Consider the following 23398-nt stretch of genomic DNA (forward strand, 5'->3'; position numbering starts at 1 on the left):
TCCACCAGCTTATTTGTGCTTTAGAACATCCCTGTCAGGTAGGAACATGTAACTTCCATTTAACTGGTTCAGAGACACAGGCTTAGCAGCATAAGTGAGTTAAAAGAAAGACCTTGGAGCCTTTGATTTCCCACTATCCCTCAGTGCTCCATCCGACTTCTCACAGGTGACTATCCACATAGGTGAGAGCTTAGCTACTTTTTTGATCAATTTCCTTAGACAGCCTGGGTAACAGTTTTTACACAATACCTTAATAACAATATCACACACAACTTCCTTTTTGGAAAGGATTTTACCTCTTACCCTCATCCTGTAAACAAGGATGGGCCTCTATTTAAATAAAAGGAAAAGGAAGAGGGAAAAGGATATTATATCACCTGGCCTAGCAATTTTTGAGCCAGATGTTTTCCTCATCTCATTGTTCACAGAAAATTGGTTCAAGATGGTATAAACCACATATGCAAAAATTCTGTGATTCATAAATCAATTCACAGTATTCTTTTGTTTGGATAGAGCAAACCTATGAGGATAGATTGAAATTAAAGATCAGTACTAGAACCTCAGGGCTTGGTGCAAAACCCAAAGCAAGTTATCAGGACTGTACTATGATAGACCAATAGACTAATAGCCAATGGATATTAGACCTTCAGGTCTTAAAGATCCAGGGTGGAATCACTGGTAGGTGCTGTGGAAATTGCTTTTATATTTTCTCAGTTTGGTCTGAAAAATTTCAGTTATAAGATTTTTTTTTTAGCCTCAGCATTTCCTTTTCTATTTGGTTAATCACATTTTTAATTATACCGCAAATGGATCAAATAACAAGGAAATTGACTTAGTTCAGTAATAAAATGTTATCAAACCAAAATGAAAAGAATGTTGTGAGTGCCTTTTGTTTGAAATTGCAGTCAGGTTTCTGAGTGAGCCTAGCCTGCTTCCAGACTCTACCAAGGGCTAGCTCTGTGACTTGGGACACAGCTCTGATGCATCTTAAACTTTTAGTGCCCCTGTGTATAAGATGGCAGATTAAGAGAGAACTTTTTTTTTTTTTTTTTTTTTGTGGTATGCGGGCCTCTCACTGCTGTGTCCCCTCCCGTCGCGGAGCACAGGCTCACGGGCCCAGGTGCTCCGCGGCATGTGGGATCTTCCCGGACCAGGGCACAAACCCGTGTCCCCGGCATCGGCAGGCGGACTCTCAACCACTGCGCCACCAGGGAAGCCCAAGAGAGAACATATTTGGGGCTTCCCTGGTGGCGCAGTGGTTGAGAGTCCGCCTGCCGATGCAGGAGATACGGGTTCGTGCCCCGGTCTGGGAAGATCCCACATGCCGCGGAGAGGCTGGGCCCGTGAGCCATGGCCGCTGGGCCTGTGCGTCCGGAGCCTGTGCTCCGCAATGGGGGAGGCCACAACAGTGAGAGGCCCGCGTACAGCAAAAAAAAAAAAAAAAAGAGAGAACATATTTGAAAGGGCCTAACAAGTACCTGAAACTTGATAGTTGCTCAGAAAATTCACCTTTCCCATCTTTCTTCTTCTCTTCCTTTTTAATCCCTCACTCTTGATTGAAAACTTTCATTGTCTGAAACAGTTTTGAAGTTTAACGGATCTAAGTGGACTCCCATTGTGGAAGCTGAGCATCATTGAGAAATGGGTAAATGCTGCTACTCACCAATGAGGCAGGCACAGGAAAAACCCTTTGGGCAACCAGGGGAGAGCGGGAGAGCTGGCCAGAGCCCCAAAACTTTCCCTCACCTCCCAGCTGCCACCAGGTACTTCATAATTGCATGTTACCCGAGGCCTTCCTGCTGTGGGGACATGTCAGAGCTGTCCTCTAAACAACTTTGTTTTTAACCATTTGTATCTAACATCTAGTCTCCATTCATCTAGACTAGAACCCATAGGGTAGTTTGGGACCTCTTCCTCTTCCATTCCCACTTCCACATATCCACTGGTTCCTGATTCTACTGCTGCAGTATCTGTGCATTGCCACTGCTATAGGTGGAAGGGGTTAAGAAAGAAGATAAAGAACGGATAGGTCTGCCACTGCTGTAATACTACAGCACCCTCCTAACTGATAAGCTCTACTATAATGACCTAGTGGATCTCTCTCCATCTTTTTCTTCCCATTCCTGCTATTTACAGCTACCATAATGTTCTTCCTTCTAGTATAGGTGACTTCGATACTCTCAGTAAACTTTGATTAATCCCCACTGCCTATGGGATATAGACTAACTAGTTTCAAGGTACTGGAAGTCCCTAAACATCTGGTGGGAATTTATATATTTTTATGTTTAATCTTCCTATCCTGTCTCCCTTTTCCCATTTGCATTCTCTTCACAGCACTCGGGCTATGAACACACCTTGACTTTGTACAAGCAGTCATCCAGGACCTGTGCCTTCGCCTCTTTTGTTCTATCTCCTTGTAAAAAGCCATGTTTTAACCCACCCTAATTCATTGTTATTACTTGATGTGTGTTTAATACTATTTTCTTTGATTGTAAAATAATCAATGTTTAATAAAGAAAGCTTGGGGGAAAATTACATGTGCACATTAATTGTGCCCTCTTCTTTGAAACCTTAATAGATCTTGGAATTATTTACCTCCTATGAGTTGTTCCCTTAGCATTTGGGTATGCTTTATTTTTGCATTTACTATACAGTACACATTTGTCCATCCTAGCTAAAAATGAACTCCTGGGGGCTGGGTTGTGTCTGACTCATTTATACCTCTCTTAGGTTCTATTTGAAGGCAGCCAGTGTCTATGCAGTATAACCCCGCATGTGACTTTAGTGGTGAAACCATGGGCTGTTGGAGAATTATATTTCTTTTAGAGGCAGGCCTGCTAGTCTTCTTCAAAGTACCCCAGCAGGCCATTGCTGGTGTCTAGTACCTGCTCTTGGGACATTTGAGGAGTCTCTGTTGGGCTCATTTTGTGCCTCTAGTTCACATGGAGGTGGTAGAATGTCTGCTCTGGATTAAAACCTTTGAAAAAGTCTTTTTAAGTGTTTGATGGTACCTCTATCAAGTTTCTTTTTGTTATCCTCTAATATATGAATGCTTATAACAGACTGCATGGCAGTCTCTCTTGAAAGAAGACAAATCCTAGAAGGCTCTAACCATTTCGCTTTGTTTTCTCTAAGTGTTTACTTGTTTACCACAGCTTTATTTTGATGATCTTTGCAGGTATTACTTTTGAGAGGGGTAGACTGGCAGTAAGGAGAATTCTGATACATGTCTCATTTTTGTTACCAAAATGTGACTCTGTTGCCTCGACTTGAATGCTTGATAACTTACAGTGGTAGAAATTTCAAGAACATCACAGAGTGTGATTTAAACTCAAGTCTTGGAAGGTTATATTCAGCTCCTGGAAAAATAAAAAAAAATTACTTCTGTTTAAGAGGAAGAGGCAGTGTGATATAGGGTGTGTTAGAAAGAATAACCTACCTTTGTCACACTCTCTTCCTGCTTTTCTTCTGGCATGCCAATTTGTGATAAAAGCTGTTCTTCATGAATATATGCAGTCTACAGTGTTTGTGGGCATTTGATATATATGTAAAATGTATTGTGACATACTTGGAAGGATGATGACTGGAGGGAATTTTATTATATTTATTGTTACTTATTAATCCATAACTGCAGGAATGTGACATATCTAATATTAAACATATAATTTCACTATTGGGAAAGAAAGAATATGTATCTTACATACTTTTAAAGAAAAATACAAAAATGAAATATACTTAGCAGGAAGACAGGTTGATGATGGAAAATAATGTATTTTCTACTTTATGTAGTGGACTTCAAATTTTTCACTATTTGAATTGTAGAGAACCTTCTGGATTTTGGGGGGTGGGCAGGTGGGATAGAAATTTTAAAGACATTATTTAGGAGTGATTCACAAGAACCAGATGTCAATTCTTATAATCAACATTTTGATTGAGCCAGGAACTGTGTGTTGAGGCAGTATCTGAACTTGAGCAGTTTATACTGTAGGAAAGTACATATTCTGGTGGCAGGATATGGTGTTTTTCTCAGTTGTTAGAGTCCTGAGTCTGTAACCATATGCCTGACAGCTTTTGCCTAACCTTTTGTTCCATAGCAGCTGCTTTTATAACAGAAGTAGTTTGTAGTAGCTATAGATAACCTCTGGACAACCTCAACACTGTAATTTTGAGTCTGTTTTAAAATTTCAGAAAGCCCAAATCCCCATGATTATAGCTATGTTCTTTGAGCCTTTGTAACAAGTCAGCTAGCCAAATTATTAAATAGAATGAAGGCAAATAACTCTCTTAGATATTTTCAGAGCATATTTCAGGAGCACAAACAATTTGGGGCTAGGATATTATGTGAGTAGCGCTTTCTCAATTAGCATTTGGATGAAAATCATTTATAGTAATGTCTAGAGCAATGGTTCTTCATCTTTTTTGGAGGCATATTGAGAATTCTGGAGGCATATGGACTCTGGTTCCAAAAAAAAAAAAATCAGTATACACAATTATACTACAGTTGTTTTAAATAATTTACTTATTTCATTGGAAATTTATTCTTTCACAGCGAAATAAATTTCCAATGAAATAAGCAAATTATAACCAATGAAGCAAATTCATTAAACCCAATGAAGTCAGTATATTATACCATAATTTTGCAGAGACAGAATGCTTTATTTCAATGATTCTAGATTGCATTAAGAATAAAACAAATCAAGTTAATAGTTTTTTTCTTTTTTTTGGAAATAAATGTCTTGTCATCATATAAAAAGTCTGATTTCAAGGTAATACTAATTTTAAAAATGTTAAAATCTGTTCCTTAAAATTGAGGGAATATGGTCTAAACTTTTTTTAACCAGGAACTATGAGTCACTTATTTGAAAAAAAATTAATGGTTACTTCCATGAAGCAAAAACAAAATCGCAAGTGGTCAAACAAGAAACAAAGCAAATTCTTCCCAAAATAAATTTTAATAAAAAGACTGCTTTTCTACAAAGTAATGCACATAATTTCTTTTATATATAATTCCTTTGATTTTATTTTGATAACAATTCCTGAAAACTCTGGTTCTCAAAGGCATGTGGTAGCAGCATAGAAAATTAGAATTCATATAACTTGCTTTGCTGGACACAGGCCTATCAAGACAGGCCTATCAAGAATCCTCTGAGACCCTGAGTTGAAGTCGTGTTAGGAAGTCAAGAATTGTTAACTCTCTGATTCATCTGAGTAGAAGTAACTTGAAAAAGAGTTCTCCTGAGATTTTTGCTTGTAGAGAAATTGAGAAGTTGTTGTCCTTCTGTATATCAGCATTCAATTATGGCATTCAAAAATTTGTCTAGTATTTCAATTTCTGACTCTGTGGACATGGTGGCTACTTGTCCAAAACAGCTCTGCTTGTTCTACAGCTTTAAAAAGGAAAATATTTGCTCATTCAGCTGACCAGAAGTAATTACTTTTAAATGAGCCAAACTCCTTGACTAAATTCCTCTATGAGATTATCTTGAGGGTTTTCCTTTTCTCTTAAAACAAAACAAAACAAAGAAAAACTTCCCCATGAAATATAGTCAAACATATCTAGACATTTTGTGGAAAACTAGTGAAGCCCTGTGTAATCAAAAGGATGGTAATATTTTTCTATTATTTCTTGACACCCCCTTTTGAAAAGTTAGTGGGCAATGTCCACGCTCTGGTGATGTGGGCAATTTACATGGTTCTAGAATAGTTTTTGCCACCATTGTGTGCACATGTAGAGAGCACTAATCCATATTGACATATGAATCTAATTTCTTCACCCCAGAAAGCAAAACCAGGGGTGTTGCACAACATTCTATGTGCTCCTTCTGTAAACTGATCAATAGGACTTTTTTTTTTTTTTTTTTTTTTGCGGTACACGGGCCTCACCCTGTTGTGGCCGCTCCCGTTGTGGAGCACAGGCTCCAGACGTGCAGGCTCAGCGGCCATGGTTCACGGGCCCAGCCGCTCCACGGCATGTGGGATCTTCCCGGACCGGGGCTCGAACCCATGTCCCCTGCATTGGCAGGTGGACTCTCAACCACTGTGCCACCACGGAAGCCCAGGACTTTTTTTTCCAGTAAAATTATGCTTTACCATTTTTGGAGATATTTCTAACCTTAGAAATTTCCCAAAGGGCTTACAAAATAGAAAATTCTTCTTGGATAGCATCTATCTGTGCAGTTTTAGCAAGTATTTTGGTCAATAAAGAGAATATAACTACTCCAGGACCTACTCTAAAACTTTAAGAAATAAAATTAAAATTTAGTAATTTTAGTTAAAATAAAAACTAAAACTTCAGTAGAACTATAGTGCTTTCCTTAGATATTCAGCTTCCCGAAGTCTTCCCCAATCATTAGGACTTCTTTTACTTGACAAGGAGATAAACATTCTTTGTAATCTACTTCAGGACAAGGCTTTTGTACTGGGGCAAGTCTAAGTACTGCTATACTTCTAGATATTTCAAATTGAGTCTTGTTAATAAGCAAAATACTACCTTGCCAGAGTGTACCTACCTCCAGAATACACTTCACTCTTCTTGACTTGGTGCTCCTAAATGCAAGTGTTTGCAACACGGGTCCCACTGTATTCAGTAATGAAGAGAAAACCAAAGGAAAGTTTAGGGTCATTGCTTTTACTTATTGTGGCTAATTTCCAGTTGAGGCTAGTTTTGACGTGAGGTGGATTTACCATGAAGCTAAATGAAGTTAAACCTCCAGTCTTGCCCTTGCAAACCCCCTTCCAAAGCCCCGTGTCTAAGAAATTCTATAACTTTAGGGCCTATAAACCTAGATCTGTCTTTTCCTTAAAAAATTTATTTAATTAAAAGATAAAGGATGTTTATAATCCTAACGGTCAGAGGACTTTCTATCAGCGGAAACAATTTTAGATATGATAGCATAATGGTGATGACCTTGTACGGTAGGATGTATACTGTGTCACAGTCCTCTAGTAATTTGACATAAAAAAGAAGTTTCAAAGTACCAGGAAAAAACTAGTATGTTTGAGTCTGCCTGAATGTTCCTCTCCACAGCATTGCATTTACATCAGTATTCCATTTGGTTAAACACTTCACATGTGCTGTAGATGATTTTACCTGCTTAATTATCCATGTGGACTTTTTCATAAACAAAATAGAGTCAGTTCCAGGACACCTGTGACCTTTACAGTGTTTAAGCCCTCAGGCTCAATGGTCATATAAACTCAGGTTTACATGTCGTAGTTCGGCCACCTACTAGTGGGGTGACCTCACAGTTCTCATCTCTAAAGTGGGCAGAATTCTAATATTTATCTCTCAGGCTTGTTGTGACAATTAAATGAGAGACTGTGTGTACCACGTCTAGCAAAGAGCAAGCATTCTAGCGTTACGTGGTATTATTTATTGGTAGTAAACTCTTAACTGTAGGATCTTTTCCAGATGTTTGCCAAGAAGCCTAAATTAGCCTCTGGCAGTAGCAGTTAGAAATCATTCCAGGAATGGCTAGTATTTTCTCCCTGGAGGAATAGTTAAGAAAATAACTTTGAGAATAACGCAGAAATTTTTAGAGCTGTCCAGAGAGAGGGAAAAGGCTTTTTCCTTGTTGTTCCAGAGACAGAATTAGTAATAATAAAGGCAATTTCCAAGGGAGTAAGTTTACATTCTGTGTACAGAATAATTCTCCGTCACAGCTCCTTAGTACAGAATTGGCTTCCTTGCAAGCTCACAGAATTATTCCTACAAAAGCTTGATATCACATCAGGTAGGAGGTATTAGAACACTCCCTCTTCATTAGTTAATGCTACTGTATGAATCTAGGTTTTATCACCTATGTAAATCTTTAACTTCGCAGTTGATGATTAAGTTATCCAAGTTCTTGTTATATTATTGTAAGTTGAGTTTAACTTGGCAGATTGAAAGGTCAGTTTTCACATTGCACTGTGTCCCTATACAGGCTTCCAATGATCTTACAGTGTTTGAGTATAAGCATTCGCCTTAGTTAATTCCATTTAAAGTGACAGAAACCAATTAAGAAAATATTAGATAAATATGTTCATCTGTTGCAGTTTTGGTACCCTGCAAATATGATTGCATACTACTAAGTAGGCTCCTAAATCAAAATATGAAAACTAGTTAATACATTCTTTGATACTACTAGCTCTGAGGCTAAGAATTTTTTTTCCATTATTTTTGAACATGGCTGTCAAATTATCTGAGGCTGCAGTGCTATCTCCATCCTATTTTTAACAACGGATTTGGGTATGTAAATTACAGCTTCCTTTTTCCTCCCTGGGTCATCCAGTTAGTCCCATTTGAAGGGAATGAATGAAATGAATGTTTAAACTGTCTTGATGTTGTTAATTACTTTGTGAGACGGTTCATAACAGGAAAGTCTTTGGCATGCAGTGAGGGGCTTGGAATATTAACATCTTCAAGGACGTTAGGTTCTCAGTGTTTGTTTAAAGTGGTTGCTGAAGAGAGTAAAATAATACGTTTTTTTTTGTTTTTTTTCATAAAATGTACCTCTATGAGGAAGGGTATGAGGGACAGACTAGCAAATTCTTGGTAGGGTTTTAGGAGTAGCCTAAAAGAAAGCACTTAAAAATAAATTTATATATTTTATTTAATTTTGGCTGCATTGGGTTTTTGTCACCGTGCGTGGGCTTTCTCTAGTTGCAGCGAGCGGGGGCTGCTCTTCGTTGCGGTGCACAGGCTTCTCATTGCAGTGGCTTCTCTTGTTGCGAAGCGCAGGCTCTAGGCGCACGGGCTTCAGTAGTTGTGGCTTGTGGGCTCAGTAGTTGTGGCTCGCAGGCTCTAGAGCTCAGGCTCAGTAGTTGTGACGCACGGACTTAGTTGCACTGCGGCATGTGGGATCCTTCCGGACCAGGGTTCCCTGCATTGGCAGGCGGACTCTTAACCACTGCGCCACCAGGGAAGACCCTCAAGAAAGCATTTTGGTAGTAAGGTTTGTGTCCGTGATGGTCATAAGAAAATTCTGAAAGTGTTTTTTCATCTATTGAATACTTGAGCCTATATTTGAAGCTAAGTACACCAGGGTACAAGCCTGCCAGCTGCCTCCCTGTGACAGGCAACATCCTCAGACCAGTAACAACTGGGCTTATTAGGAGGAAAGGAGGAGGAGTCCAGAGGATTTCCATGTACCTGAAAGTTAAATTAGCAGGATTCAAATTTTATGTACCAAGCTATGTAAATCAATTTGTGCCACATTTTATTTTATGCCTCACAAAAATTAAAAAGCTTGGCTACTATGAACCCAAATATTACTTTGAGCTAGTAAAATAGTTTCATTTTGATTTACACATTGTGATTTGTTTGTTATTAAACAAATGGAGAGACTATAGCAGGCAAAGATATAACTTAATCATCATTTTGGTTAAGACTGGACAAAAGCTCCCTGTATCATAAATTTGTCTCATGAGAGCTGGCAGTGCTCATGGGTGTCAATGGGCATGTGTGACACTGACTGAGGATATAGCAAAGGAAGAAGGAAAAATAGAAAAATAAAGAAGATAAAAAGGAAGTCCAGGGAAGTAAGGGAAAGGATGGTGGGATGGAGAGAAAAACAGAGAAGAGTTTTTAAAAGCTAGAATGTATGGCCTCCCAGTAATTGTAGAAGGTAATGATTCTTGGTTTTGTTTTGTTTTTTTAAATCTCAGAGCAGCTACGTAAAAAAGAAGGGTGAATGTGAGAATATTAATCATTTTTCCACATAAAGACATTAAAAAGAAATCATACACTCCAGTCAACTTACCTTTTGCCTCTCTTCCTGTGCTTTTCATCTTGCCTGCACTGGTAAGCATCGCATCATAGGGTCATACTGGTATGTCCGTGGGGAATCACTTGTCTAATGTTACCAATTTAACTAAAAAATAAATTACTGTACTTTCTAAGGACACATTAAATTCATTCAGTTCTTTACCAATCAGCATTCGCTGAACACCCACTATGTGGAAGGCGAAGGTAAGTTAGATGTGGAAGGCCCAGAAAGGAATGACAGGGGGACCAGAGAGAATGGTGTCTGGCAGAAGAGATGGAGAGACTTGTGTGGGTAAGGGAGCCAGAATGTTCAGTACTGTACACAAAGGTTTGGAACTGGTTCTGTTAGCAGTGGGGAACCAGTGGAAGTTTTATGGGGAGACATCAGTAGGGCTGTGCTTGGGTGTGCTAATAATGTGCCATGTAATTTAGAGGAGGAAGCAAGAAAATGAGTTAAAGGGTTGTTGTAAGATTGGAGTTAAGATCTAATTACAGGGTACAGAGAGGATTTAGGTAGTGGGGACAGAAAGGAGACAGTGGGTAGAGCCCAGTGGAGGTATTAGTTGATACGCAAAGGTTGACCAACTAATTGTGGAGTGTGGAGGGAGAAAGCTGTAATAAACTCTTTTTTAGGAAGACTTGTAAATGGGAGTTCACAGCAGATACCAAAGAGGATTTAAAAAAAATAATTTTTTGATACTTTAAGAGTGTGTAAGTATGAATAAAGTCTTTATTTCTCATGATCATTTTAAATAATAAAAAAAGTACAAACAGTATGTTTATGGAATGATGACGTTGAAAACTTATTTATGAGGAAATTTAGATACAAATACTGATAGACCGTAAAAACCAACAACAAAAACCACTTCCATTCAGGCTACTAGATACATAGAGGAGTGTAGAATTTTTTAGAGGAGAAAGGACAGAAACACCTCTTATATTTTTCTTAACTTTTGCGCTTGTTTCCTTATCTACAGGACAAAGAACAGGATGGTGGTTAAAAAGAATGGAATTTAGCCTAGAATTCTGAGCAAATCTAGCTTCTGGCACAGAACAATTGTGTTATCTTAGACAAGGTACTTAATCTGCCCCTCAGCCTCACTTTCCTGCAGATGAGAATGATACCCGTGTTATAAGGTGTGTTTGTGTGTGAGAGAAACAGATGGAGGGGGGAGGGGGAGAGGAAGAAGGAAGGAAGAGAGAGAGAGAGAGAATTGAACTGAATTGAATGAGACAATACATGTAAAACACCTGTCACAGAGACAGCCTGGCATATAGTAAGTGCTCAACAAATAATAGTAAGTACTTTTCTTTTTTTTAATTCTCAGCAGTGCCATTTAACGGTTTTGGTAGATGGGTCTCTTTTTGGTACTGAAGGGTATTCTGTTAAAACAAAAGGTAAACTTGGCATTTGCTATGTGAAAGAAGATGGTATTCTAGGTACACATCTTTTTTATGAAGACGTTTTAAACTCTACACAACAGGTAGCCTTTCTCTCTCTCTCTCTTTTTAAAAAAAGTATTTGTTTATTTAGGCTGTGCTGGGTCTTCCTTGCAGAACGCAGGCTTAGTTGTGGTATGTGGGATCTTAGTTCCCTGGCCAGGGATTGAACCTGGGCCCCCGGCCTTGGGAGCTCGGAGTTCTAACCACTGGACCACCAGGGAAGTCCCCAGGAAGCCTTTCTTGTCACCTGTATGGCACAATTTTGCTGGGCAGGTTGATTGGGTTTTGCTATGGTTAATTTTAACGCTGACCTTGAGGGGGCTAAGAAGAGCCCTTACTCCCGTTACATGAAGTAGCAGAAATTACCAGATGGAAACAGGAATTAAGAAGGGAAAAAAAGACTCTGCAGTAATTCATTGTTTCCTAACCAAGACGGCTTGTGCTTACAACGTTGAGAGGCGGCTACAACGTGGCTGTTTAATCAGATCAGAATAACTCGGGGGTGGGAGCAACTAGTACCCCCGCCACCCCCCACCCCTTAACTGCCGCCTTTCGGACTGGGGCTGTCCCCGGGCTGCGGCCACGTTCTGAGTCACCGGCCTCCCCCTTGGAGAGTCGGCGGCCCCGCCCCTCCCTTGTGAATCGCTGGCCTTGGTGGGAGGAGCCGGCCAATGCTAATGAGCCGAGTTGCCGGGAGAGCCAGGAACTTCTTTCCCCTTCTCTGTGTCAGGATCGCAGAAATTATGCCCCTTCTCTCACCATGAGCTGGCTCTCCAGTTCCCAGGGAGTTGTGCTCACTGCCTACCACCCCAGCGGCAAGGACCAGGCCCTGGGGGGGAACCATGGCAAGGGAGGGGAGGAAGCCACCACGAGGTAAGCCCGGGCACCTGAAAGCTAGAGAACAAAACAAAGCCCTCTTACCTGCTCCGGGGAAAAAAGTGACAGGGAAGTTAGTGTGGGGAGAAAGGAACCAAAAGCCACAGGTCGCGCCTAACCTCGTGCAGCAGCAGAAATCTTTGGCTGGGGTTTTCTGTACTTTGCACCTCACCTAATCCTGAAACCGCCTCTGCGATGACTGGTGAAGACTGGTGAAGACGGATAGGAAGGAACTGGGGCGATGGCTGTCAGGCTCCTTGCTCAGCAGGTGCATTTGCAAATGCTGAAAGATCAAATAGCTATATTTGAAACACTTCCTGTGAGATGGAATTCTTGAATGGGCTCAAGGCCCAGCCACTGGAACTGCTGCTTGGGAACGGCGCCAACAAGCAGGAGGGCTGTTCGCTGTATTCTACAATCTGCTGTTGTTACAGTGTGATTCTTTCCCCCCTTCTTCTGGCTGAAAGCAAACTTCTTAGGCAGAAAGCCCAAGACACTGGCCTGGGGCAGTAGGTTTCACATTCTTTGGCGTATGGAGATTGTTTTGTTGGTGGGGGAGCTTTCAAAAAGGTTTTGTCAGGAAGTAGTACTCTGCTGCTAGAGTGACCTGTGGTTAATGCTAAATCACTTTATAGGCGGACAGGGCGAATGTTCTATAGACCACTTAGGCGCAAAGAGTACCGTCTATCTGTGTACTTTGTTCTGTTTTTCCAAGCCTTTTTTTTTTTTTTTTTTACCCCCTTCCGTTCCTTAATGACCTTCTCACTAGCTGAACATTTTTTACCTCCTGTCTTAGATGTAAATTGTAAATATTGGCCTAGAAGCTTGCAAACAGCAAATGCTAACCTAGTAGGGTAGGATACTAAATTAGTTATCAGTAAGCACATTTCCTCCTTGATGTTTAATGTGATAATAAAACTTTCTTTGTTCTTTGTGACTTACGCTTATGCCTTAAGCTGGAATAATGCCTTCTTTCATTTGTTTTAAAATCCCCAGATGTGGAGGAGGGGAATAAAAATCAAAGGAATGGCTGTAATACTCTGCGCTAGATTCCCAGGCTGACCAGAATTTTTCCTCACATTGCAACCACCATATGTATTCCATTGACTTAATTCATTTCCAAAGATAAAAGGGATTTGCTGCTTGTGCTTTAGATGTGTTATCATTTTATTTTGTGTGAGAGGTCATAAAGTGTTTTCATCCATTTTTCTGTAGCACACTAACGAGATAGTAACCTTCAGCAATAAGCAGACTGCAACGCCAACCCCTTACTGTCTGTAACTTGGACTCCACTTGACGGTCAAAATGGACAGAATTGTGCAGGCTTAGCACATTCTCCAGAGACTTTACTCTGGGATGGCCTGAGGATCTGAGCTGAATTTTGGATCTTGATTGTGAGAGTGCAAGAACCTTAGGGACTTTGAGTCCTGACCTCTCATTTTTACCTTGAGGACTCAAACCCCAGGGATTAATTAGGCTGCTGCAAGGTCTGTTGTCGTAGGGCTTTGCCTGGGTCTGCATATTGAGATATGGAGACTTTATCCGATGTTTGCGGTTTTGCAGCCTGTTGTGGGTGGCCTATACTTGAGTGGGTTGAGAGAACAAAAGAGAGGAACAGGTCATTCTCAGCCTTGGCCAGAGCAGGATCATTCTCAACCTAGGCTAGCGCAAAATCGAGAGGGTGTAGGGTGGGCAGCTGCTCATACAGTGAGCACACTCCATGGAGTGGTAGCGCCAGACCTGTTCCCAAGTGCCTCCCCCACTGGCTGCCATATTGCTTGCCCATACTGGCCCCAAATTCCTACCACTGAATTAGAGTCCTAGGCTGGAGAAGATGGGAGCCTTGGTTTGAGGGCTGGAGGGGAAGGAGAGAAAAGGGACAGTCCTTATTGGCTTTTACCCTTAAGCATGGAATCATTTATCAGATAAGCTTAGTGTTGCTTTGGGAGGCACCTTCTTTAGCCTGGAGAGGTTGAGATATTGCTATTGGGGTGGGAGGGGGATGGTGGTGGGAGGAGGGATTTGAGGGTGGGATGGGATCAGGAGCCATCCTTTAAAGATGGTGGTGAGGGGGCAGGGCACAGGGCTTTGGCTCTGGCCCGAGGTTGTCAGCTTGTACTTGAAGCATTGGCAAGCTGCCCTGAGGTGCAAGTTTTGGTGGTTGATGCCTATTTTAAAAAGCTCTTCAGAAGTCAAAACCAAACCAAAACAAACAAGCTGTGAAAAAGAGACAAAAGTTAGACTCTTGTGTTCCCATCCACCTATTTAGCAGTTGTTGAAGGGAGCGCAGAAGTCTAATTTGGCTTACTGCAAGACTTTGTCTCCTAAATAATATGTACTTTGATGAACTACTTAATCAAGTGTTTAGTTCAATAAGATGAACTCAAGTATATGCCATTTGAAAAGTATAAAGGATTATGTATATGATTTAGGATATTTATAGAAAGCATTTGAGTTTTAGCCTTGTGTTACCAGGTCCTTTTTTAAATTGTTGTTTTGGTCTTTGGGGAAGCTGCGATAGTAGGGAATTAATATTTTTGTAAGTTATCTGTTAGTCTAAAATTCCCTCCATTCCATTCCATTATCCCTCTTTATCAAGACACATTCATTGGATACCTGATTAAGGAATTCTTCCTACTCATGGTTAGACCCTCTCAAATATTTACAGAATTCTGTTTTCAATTTTTTTGGTTATATTTCTTCTTGAAAACATTAGGATTTGAAGAAATATGCTAACATTAGTTGCTCTGACTGACTTGTGCATAGTCAAATGTTTCCAGAGGAAACCACTTTTTATGAGTAGCTATATTTATAAGACTTTATTTACTTGTTAGTTTTCAAGTAGGTTTCTTACTGTTTGCTTTTGCAAAGCAGTTTTTCAAAGAATACTGCATTTTGTCTCTTCTTACTGTTTTCCCTTGACTTTCTGGTCATTTTAAGAAAAACTATTCTGTTTGCTTCCTATCAGTTTTTGCTAATATTTGATAAATATTAATGTCAAATGGTATTTTTCTTCTCATTAACCCTTTTAACTCTAGTTTCGTCTGAGCTGTTTTTATGTCTTCTATGAGTAAATGTATAGCATTCATCCTGTAAGATCTTGTTTTGTTGACCCCATTTGCCATTGGTGTTGGGCAAGCAGAACCAAGAGGCTTGGTTTATGTCATGATGACATAAACCCTGAAAATCTGGGCTCGGGGGCCAGCCTGCATGGGGTCACATCCCAATTGATTCTCCCACTCATTCTCAGTGTGGCCTTGGAAGGGTTATTTAAATCTCTACCTGTAAATTGAACTTCCTATTAGTGCTCACTTCACTGAGAGGATTAAGTGGGATGATCCATGTGAAGCCCATAGAACAGTGCCTGGTTTATGGCTAGCTGCTGCTTGCTCTCACACTAGATACAGAAAAGGAAAACTTATCGAGCTTTGTGGCATATCACATGTTCTTCCTCATTCCAGAAGCCTTTTCACAAATATCATTTTGTCACGTGTTAAGAAACATGGGCATGATCCTTATGCTTAACTAAAAATGGCATAACTGAAAATTAACCATTATGTAAAAGTTCAGGCCTGGAAGAGGGCTGCCATCTTCTAATGTCTTTCTTTTACGTGAATTTACAACATTAAAAAAAAAAAAACCTGTGTACTGTATCATGAATAGAGTTCTTTCCTTCTGAATTTGTGTGTTATCTGAAATTATATATATTTTTGGTGAAGGAAGGATGGCAAAGAGTTGTTATATTGCAATTATGTCATAAGTGAACGACTGTTTCTTTTTATTTTTCCTAGCCTTATCATTGAAGGCATGATTCGTCATTCTAATTTTGCAGGAGTTAGTGACCAAATGCATTTTTAACCTGTCCATATGGATAATTGTTTTCTAGATCAATCTAGTCCTCCATGTGCTGGCATAAGAGTACTTTCTAAAAACGGATTTTCTTTACCGTGTCCTTTAGAAGCCCTATTCATAATTTTCTCTTGAATTGTTAAAAGACACACCCAGTATTCTAACTGGGCAGGTCTTACCTTTATTTAGAGTTATGTGATATTTGCCTTTTAACCACCCTCATCTGTGAGGCGTGTGATTTTTGTGGGCCTGTTTAAAGTTATCTTCATGGGACTTATATTAGGTGTATGCCTTTCAAGTATAAGGATTTATAAATCTCAAGAACCCCACCTTCTTAAAAACCAAAAAACCTGCTGAAAACTTGCCTTGTCTTCCACAGTACACTTACTTCTTTCATCATCCACCTTTGTTTTTCTTTTCTAATGGGGGCTAATGCTTATTTGAAGGTTTATGATTGCTCTTTTGGTGTTTAAGTTCTTAGTACTTGTCTTGTTTTTGAGAGTGTTGCAGCATGACGAACTCACAAAAATTGATGCGTTTAACAATGCACATGATGGCTTCTGGATTGCCTGGTAATTAGGCCTAAAGGGTTTTTAATAATTGGTCCACCAAAATGAATTATTTTTTTCTCTTGTTTTAAAATTCCTCATTATCTGTACACCTGAGTATCATTTACAGGCTAGAAAAAGGACCCAGCATCCTAGAGGCCAAGGCCACACTTGTGTCAAGTGGAAGTTCCCTGTGCTCCATGGTCATGGATCTGTGAGATCTCACTCCCTTTGGTGGCCTTTGCTCTCCTACATCTTCTTGATTTGAATGCTGCCCAAAGGCCCTGAGAAGCCTCTCTACTTGTCACCCTGGTGGTGTCCCTGTGAGAGAGCTTGGAACAGCAGAAACTTGAGGCCTCCAGGCTGTTGCTTGGGTGGTGATGGGGTAGAGGATGGGGGTGGGCGGAGTTAGCAGCATGGTCTCCAAGCTTGGTTTGGGGAAGCAGGTGTGCTAGGCCGGGTGTGATGCCAGTCCTTTCCTGAACTCTCGCCTTTAGGTGATTACTGTCCTGACCTAAACCTTTCATTTCATACAGATACTCCAAGATGAAATGGTTTGTTGTCAAAGTTTTAGTCAGTATTGATCTTTAATGACTTTGTTTTACTTTTGATAAGAGGAGACAGAAAATAAGAAGTTTTCTTATTTGAGGAGAGTGGGGATAAGTAAAGGTGTTGGGGGTGCATTAGGGCAGAGGGAGCAGAAGGGATGATGTCTGGATAATTCTGAAGACAAATTCTTTTTTTCTTTTCTTTTTTTTTGGCGGTACGCGGGCCTCTCACTACTGTGGCCTCTCCCGTTGTGGAGCACAGGCTCCGGACGCGCAGGCTCAGCGGCCATGGCTCACGGGCCCAGCCGCTCGGCGGCATGTGGGATCTTCCCGGACCGGGGCACGAACCCGTGTCCCTTGCATTGGCAGGCGGACTCTCAACCACTGCGCCACCAGGGAAGCCCAGACACATTCTTTTGACTTCTGTGTTTGTTGCTGTGAGCTGGCCAAGTTTATCCCTTTTTTTTGCAAGAAGTAAACAGAAACCATGGAGATCTGTGTGGCCAGTTACTACATCTGGAGTCTTTACTCAAGCCCGCTAAGTGTCTGAATTTTTGTGTTGGAAAAAATTGTGAAACGTCATCCCCTTGACACATGCTCTTTCGGTAGTTGCTTTTGCAGAGAACACTTGTGTCTTTAGGGAAAATGAGGTTTATTGCAGGCATCTGGGTCATAAGGAAAAGACCATATCCCCTGTCTTCTTCCCTCAGGACTGGTCACATGGCATGTTGCTCTCTTTTTGGGACTCTGTTCTTTTTTGTCCACTGGCTTTATAATCTCCTCATTTCGAGCTTGAGCTTGGCTCTCAACGGATGCCCCACCCTTGTCACCCTCTATCATCTTACATCTCATAGCAAACGGACGGACTAATTTCGAATTTTTGAAAGGGGATCAGGTTTGCCCAGTTAATTTTTTTGAATTGTCCCAGGAAGCCTATGATTTGACCATTTGGGGTTTTTTTAGAGAAGCAGATTCTGTAGGCGGGGCAGTTTCCCTCCAAAGGCAATGTGGCATCTTTGCTAAGCTGTTCAGAACTTACTTGATTCCTCCTCTATGAAATGAGTGTAATAATGCTCAGCTTCACAAGGTTAATTTTAAAGATCCAATGTGTAGCTTTTGAAAGTATTCAAAAAAATGTGAACATCAGGAATATTATTACTAAATCATTTTCAATACAATATCTTATCTTTTCCCTGGACATTTTGCTGAACCAGAATTGTTACATCGAACTTTTGGGTTTAATTTGCACTTTCCTTTTTTGCTGCACATTAAAATGTAAGTTCCTTGAGGATGGAGATCTTGCCTTAGTTTGTCTCTGTACCTGGGTTTAGCAAAGTGCTTGATCTACTCTAGGCAGGTAATAAAAGTTTGAATGAATGAGTGTGAGAGGGAGTAGGGTGCAGTGATTACACCTACTTTGTATCATCACTTTGGAACTGGACTTTCTGGGTCAGAGTCCTGGTTCTGTCATTTAATAGCTGTGTGATCTTGGGTGAGTTATTTAATGTCATAGAGCCTCAGTTTTTTCTTTTCCTTCTGCAAACTGGGCATAGTAATACCTAACTCGAGTTATTATGAGGATTGAATGAGCTAGTATATGTAACATACTTAAAAGAGTGCTTGACATAAAGCACTGTGATTGTCTGTGATGATGCAGGACCGTCAAAGACCTGTGGGTGAATTAATTTGGAAATACTGTTTGAAAGCATGTTTGAAATTGATTTGTAAGTGGTTCGGAAAAGAATGCTTGCTTTAATACAGATGCAGTATAACTTCTTAATTTGAAAAATAATATGTGTGGAATAAGTTTAAGATATTTATAAAAATATATCAGATTATATTAATGTTAATAACTACTAAGAATACCAAAACAGCATCTCAAAAAGGGCTTAAAGGTATTGAACCCCTGTTAGGCACAGGTGACTTTTAAACAGCTTTTTGTAGTTTGGGTGGATATAAATTTCTAAATCGTTTGTTACTCTTAATAAGATGGAAAAGTATCTTGTTTAGAGCAAGGAAAAGTTATTTGCTCGTGTTCCTCAAAGACCGAATTGACTTTAGGTTATTTGAATACTTGTAGGTAAAAGTACTGGTATATCACCATACCTAAAAGTTTTTGAAGACAGCATAATTTTTACGCTTTTTCTCCCTTAAAATATATTTGTGTCGTTTCTGAACAACTCTCTCTCTCTTTTTTTTTTGCCCACGGACTGCAGCTTTTGGGATCTTAGTTCCCTGACCAGGGATTGAAACTGGTTGGGAAGCTGCCCCCTGCAGTGGAAGCGTGGAGTCCTAACCACTGGACAACCAGGGAAGTCCCTGAACATCTCTTGATCTTATAACCTAAAAGTGATGTTTCACGGAGCAGAGCTAAGCTGAGGGTGTGATATCCATGGTCCAGATCACCACCCAGTTCCCTCTGAGCCCCATCCCCTTTCTCATGTAGTGCACACATTTAAAGACTATACTGTTGGTTTTTCTCTTCATCTTTATTATACATAATACATTAACTTTAAATGCCTACTGTGCACTGGGCCTAGGCTAGGAAACTGTCCCCTTAGCCAGTTCTTCTCAAATCCCTCTCATACCTGCCTTTCAAATTGCTATTAGCTCAGTAGCTCCTGCTTACGAATGGCTCACAGGATCAGGCTGTTTTGCTTCCACCTCTAAGAGACTGGGGACTTTTTTGGTGGGAGTGGGAGTAACTGGAAGAAAGAAAGAGATAGTGAACTGGAGGGAGGAGGGAGATGTATGCCAGTGAGCAATGCAGAAGCCATTTTCCATAGAGGGAAAAACAGCATACGTGGTAATCAAATCCCAGAGAGCTGTAAATTCTCCAGTCGTGCCATTCTCTGGATTCGCAGAGTTCTTTTCACCTGCTGGAAAACTCAAAGCACCATATATTTGTGGCATTGTTGCTATGGGAGAATGTGTCCTGAGTTCCCAGCAACAGGTTTTGAAATACATTTTTCAAACCTAAATAAAATTTTCAAGTAACTTGGGGGTGCCTGTTCTCTGTTGCCTCTTAGGATCTTTGTGAATTGAGACGTGGCAGTGATGCTGTTTTCTGCTGCCTTTAGTTTCGTCTTACTCTAGTACGGTGTCCTTCTCAAGGTACATGGGAGCCCTGCACATGCTGATACGATATGTCTTTCCACAGCCCCTGAACATGTGCCTGTCTTCCATTAGGGGGTATGCACTTGTCTAAGTTTGTCATTTATTTGGAAGATTTAGGAACATGGAAATTGATATATGTTCTTGTGACACTAGTTGAATCAGATTAGAACTGTAAAATGTAATTAACTTAATAAACTGGGAAATGCTTTAACATCATGCTGCTGTGAAACTGAAGCTGTGTAGAAAAATATTGGAATTCACACTAACAAGAATTTTTGAAGTTTGGGTGGGTTGGCTGTAGAGATCTGGTTTATCTCTGAATGCTAACGTCTGTCAGATATCATCTATATTTTGAGAAAAAAAGTAAGAATTATTTATTGTTGATGAGCAGCATAAAATTGAAATCCTACCTAGAACGAGATTTGGGTAACTCAGAAAGGCATTAAAAATATGTAAATGTAGAATGTCTTAAAATTTAAATTATTTAAAAGAATCCTAACATGTATTTTAATAAACAACCGTGAAGATTTTTGCTGGGTGTATATGATAAGCCTAGAATAAAATAAATGTAAGGAATCCTGCCCTGAAGGAGCTTGCATTATAATACAGATGGATTCTGAAACAACGTTTTCAGTATCATATTTAGGAAGCCATGGCATGGTTCCCTCTTTTGAGGTATAAAACTTTAAAATAATTTGTTATTGAATAATTAAGATTTGGTTTGAGTAAGAAAAGGTGAGCTGGCAACTGAAAGTTGAAAGGAACTTTGGCTATTTATAGGTGGTCTAGAAACATGTAACTCGATCAGCTTATTCTATAATTAATGTTTTGACTAGAGTTACTAAGTGTGTGTCTTTTCATTTCTCTCTGGTCCAAATAATACTGTCAAAGCTATGGCCCGTCATCTTGATAGAAGTTATTTAGATCAAGGTAGAAGTAAATTTGTATGATGTCTTTATTTATTTTTAAGTAAATCATTGATTGTTATTTTTAAAACTTATTATTGAAAATGGGGATATATATATGCTTCAGTATATCCAGGCTAAAATTCTTTTGATTTATGGCATTTTTGAATCATTCTGGATTATAGTATAACTATATAATGTCATCAGACTGGATATGTTTAGGTAATTGTATATGTGTATTAATCCCTTGCTCCCATTTTTTAGAGAAAGGTTTCTATACTTAAGGATCAATAGGAGCCTGGCAGGTTATATAATACGTGAAGTGGATGATGGGAAAGTGCAGGCCTCAGAAGAATGTGGGTTTTGTGAGAAAATGTTAGCTAGAATTTTAAAAATACTGAGTAAGCCCCCCCAAATCCTGTCTGCAAGTTCGATCTGGCCCAGGTACCACCATTTGTGACCCCTATCCTGAAGGTCAAGGTGATTGTTTCAGTCGGCTGTTGCTGTGTAACATACCACCCAAAACTTAGTGACTTAAAATAACAATTTTCTCCCTTGATTCTGGAGGATCACAGTCAAGTTCTTTCTTGGGGTCCATCAAGCAAGATGGGCTGAGGCATGAGGATCATCAGAGGCTTCTTCATGCACAGGTTTGACACCTGGGCTGGTGGGTCATCTTTCTCCTTGTGCAGCTTCACCACATGACTAGCTTGGGCTTCCTCATAGCATGGCAGAATCACAGTAGTCAGACTTCCTACATTCGTGCTGGCTTACCCTGGAGCGAGCATTCTAAGAAGTCTAGGTGGAAACTGCCAGGCTTCTTGGGGCTTGGCCTCAGAAGTTACTCAGTGCCACTTGGCCATATTCTGTTGGCCAGTTAATCATAGCCCAGCTCAAATTCAAGAGCATGGAGGAAAAGGCTTCACCTCTCAGTGAGGGAATGGCTTACACAACTTGGTAAAGAGGTCATCTTTGGCAGTAAGCTACTCAGTTATCATTCCAGTCTCTGTATCTGGTCTTATTGCCAACTCCTCTTAGACAGAAACCTCTCTTCCCTGGAGCTTGACTTTAAAATTCTCCACTAGTACGTGGACACATCCTATGTGCGTTTATCCTTCTGCCTTGCTTTATTAGGCAAGTTTATATTGTAGAAATTTTTCTATTTACTAAGAACATAAATGCCTCAAGGGTGGGCTTGATTTTTTTTTTTAATCCTAAGCACTAGATGGATTCAATACCCTGTATATAATAGGAATTCAACTATATTTGTGCATTGATGGATATTTTATATTTTGGAACGGTTGGGTTTTATGTTTGCGGGACAATTTAGTATAGAGCCTTTTTTTCTTTCCACCAGAAACAAAAAAAAAAACCTTGATTCTCAAAAACGTTTTTCACAAAAGTGCTAAATTTGAATTTGATTTTAGGCACAAGTGAATTTGAATTTGGAAAGAATAGAGTCCTGAGAAATTAGATCTTCCTTGTATAGAACATGTTCCCTCTATTTGATAGCAGCAGAGTTGCCAAAGGCCCTTGTTTGTGTACATCCAGTGATATTTACTCTAAGGGACTATTGGACACAGATGTAGTATTTTGGAGTACGTAATATTTTTGAGATCACATAGTACATACGGAAAACATCCCAGAGGCTATATAAAAATTAATTGCTAGTATTTGAGTTGCTTGCTTTTTCTACTCCCAGAACGTTAGTTAAATTTAGTAGTCGTCCAATAATTCTTATCATTGCGCCTTAGCATACCTAAATAGCATCACTGTACGGTATCCTTTCTTTCTTGTTTAGAGACATTGCTTTACTATACCAATTACTTAAATGGATTTGTCTCTTGCCATACTTCCTTCAAAGCAAAGAGGAAAATAAGTGGCTAGGACACCCTCTGAACTCTGGGTGGAGGCGGGGGAGTGTTTTTCCCTTAAAGGAGGGAAATTTTTTAAAAATAGTACTTGAAGATTAGAACATGTATATATTTCTTTAAAAATACTTTGTATCTCCAGCTTAGAGCTGCCACTGCTTTTGTGAGAACCTGCTGCATAAATTTTAGTTATTTGTCTATAGCAATGATGGTCATGTTTTATTCGTCAGATCACTTAATTCCCAAGATTTTAAGGTCATTTAAGAAACACGTTTACATCAATTTTCCCATCCCTATACTATTGATCAGAAATCATATCATCTCCATTTTGCAGGTAAAGGAAAGAGACTAATCCCTTTTGAGCTTAGTTTGAAGCTTGAAGCTTGAAAGCCAAGGCCAGGCTATATGTGTCTTTAAAATGAAAGACTTGTTCTAATAGCTTTTTACACATTTCAGGAGAGACTAATACTTTGTTAATCTGCTTAAAGCAAAA

The 23398-nt window shown here is 39.8% G+C and overlaps 1 protein-coding gene across 4 annotated transcripts in view; it reads left to right on the forward strand.

Annotated features, from left to right (window-relative positions):
* Positions 1-11883: 11883 nt before the first annotated feature.
* Positions 11884-23398, forward strand: part of ARHGAP18 (Rho GTPase activating protein 18) — a 127279-nt gene continuing 115764 nt past the window's right edge. For all 4 annotated transcript variants that reach the window (XM_060115142.1, XM_060115143.1, XM_060115144.1 and 1 more), the window contains exon 1: positions 11884-12064. In XM_060115142.1, coding sequence (XP_059971125.1) covers positions 11952-12064 — 113 coding nt within the window. In that variant the 5' untranslated portion in view covers positions 11884-11951. The remainder of the gene's footprint in view (positions 12065-23398) is intronic.

The sequence above is a fragment of the Mesoplodon densirostris genome, chromosome 12 (assembly GCF_025265405.1).
Source record: "Mesoplodon densirostris isolate mMesDen1 chromosome 12, mMesDen1 primary haplotype, whole genome shotgun sequence".
Classification (NCBI taxonomy): Eukaryota; Metazoa; Chordata; class Mammalia; order Artiodactyla; family Ziphiidae; genus Mesoplodon; species Mesoplodon densirostris.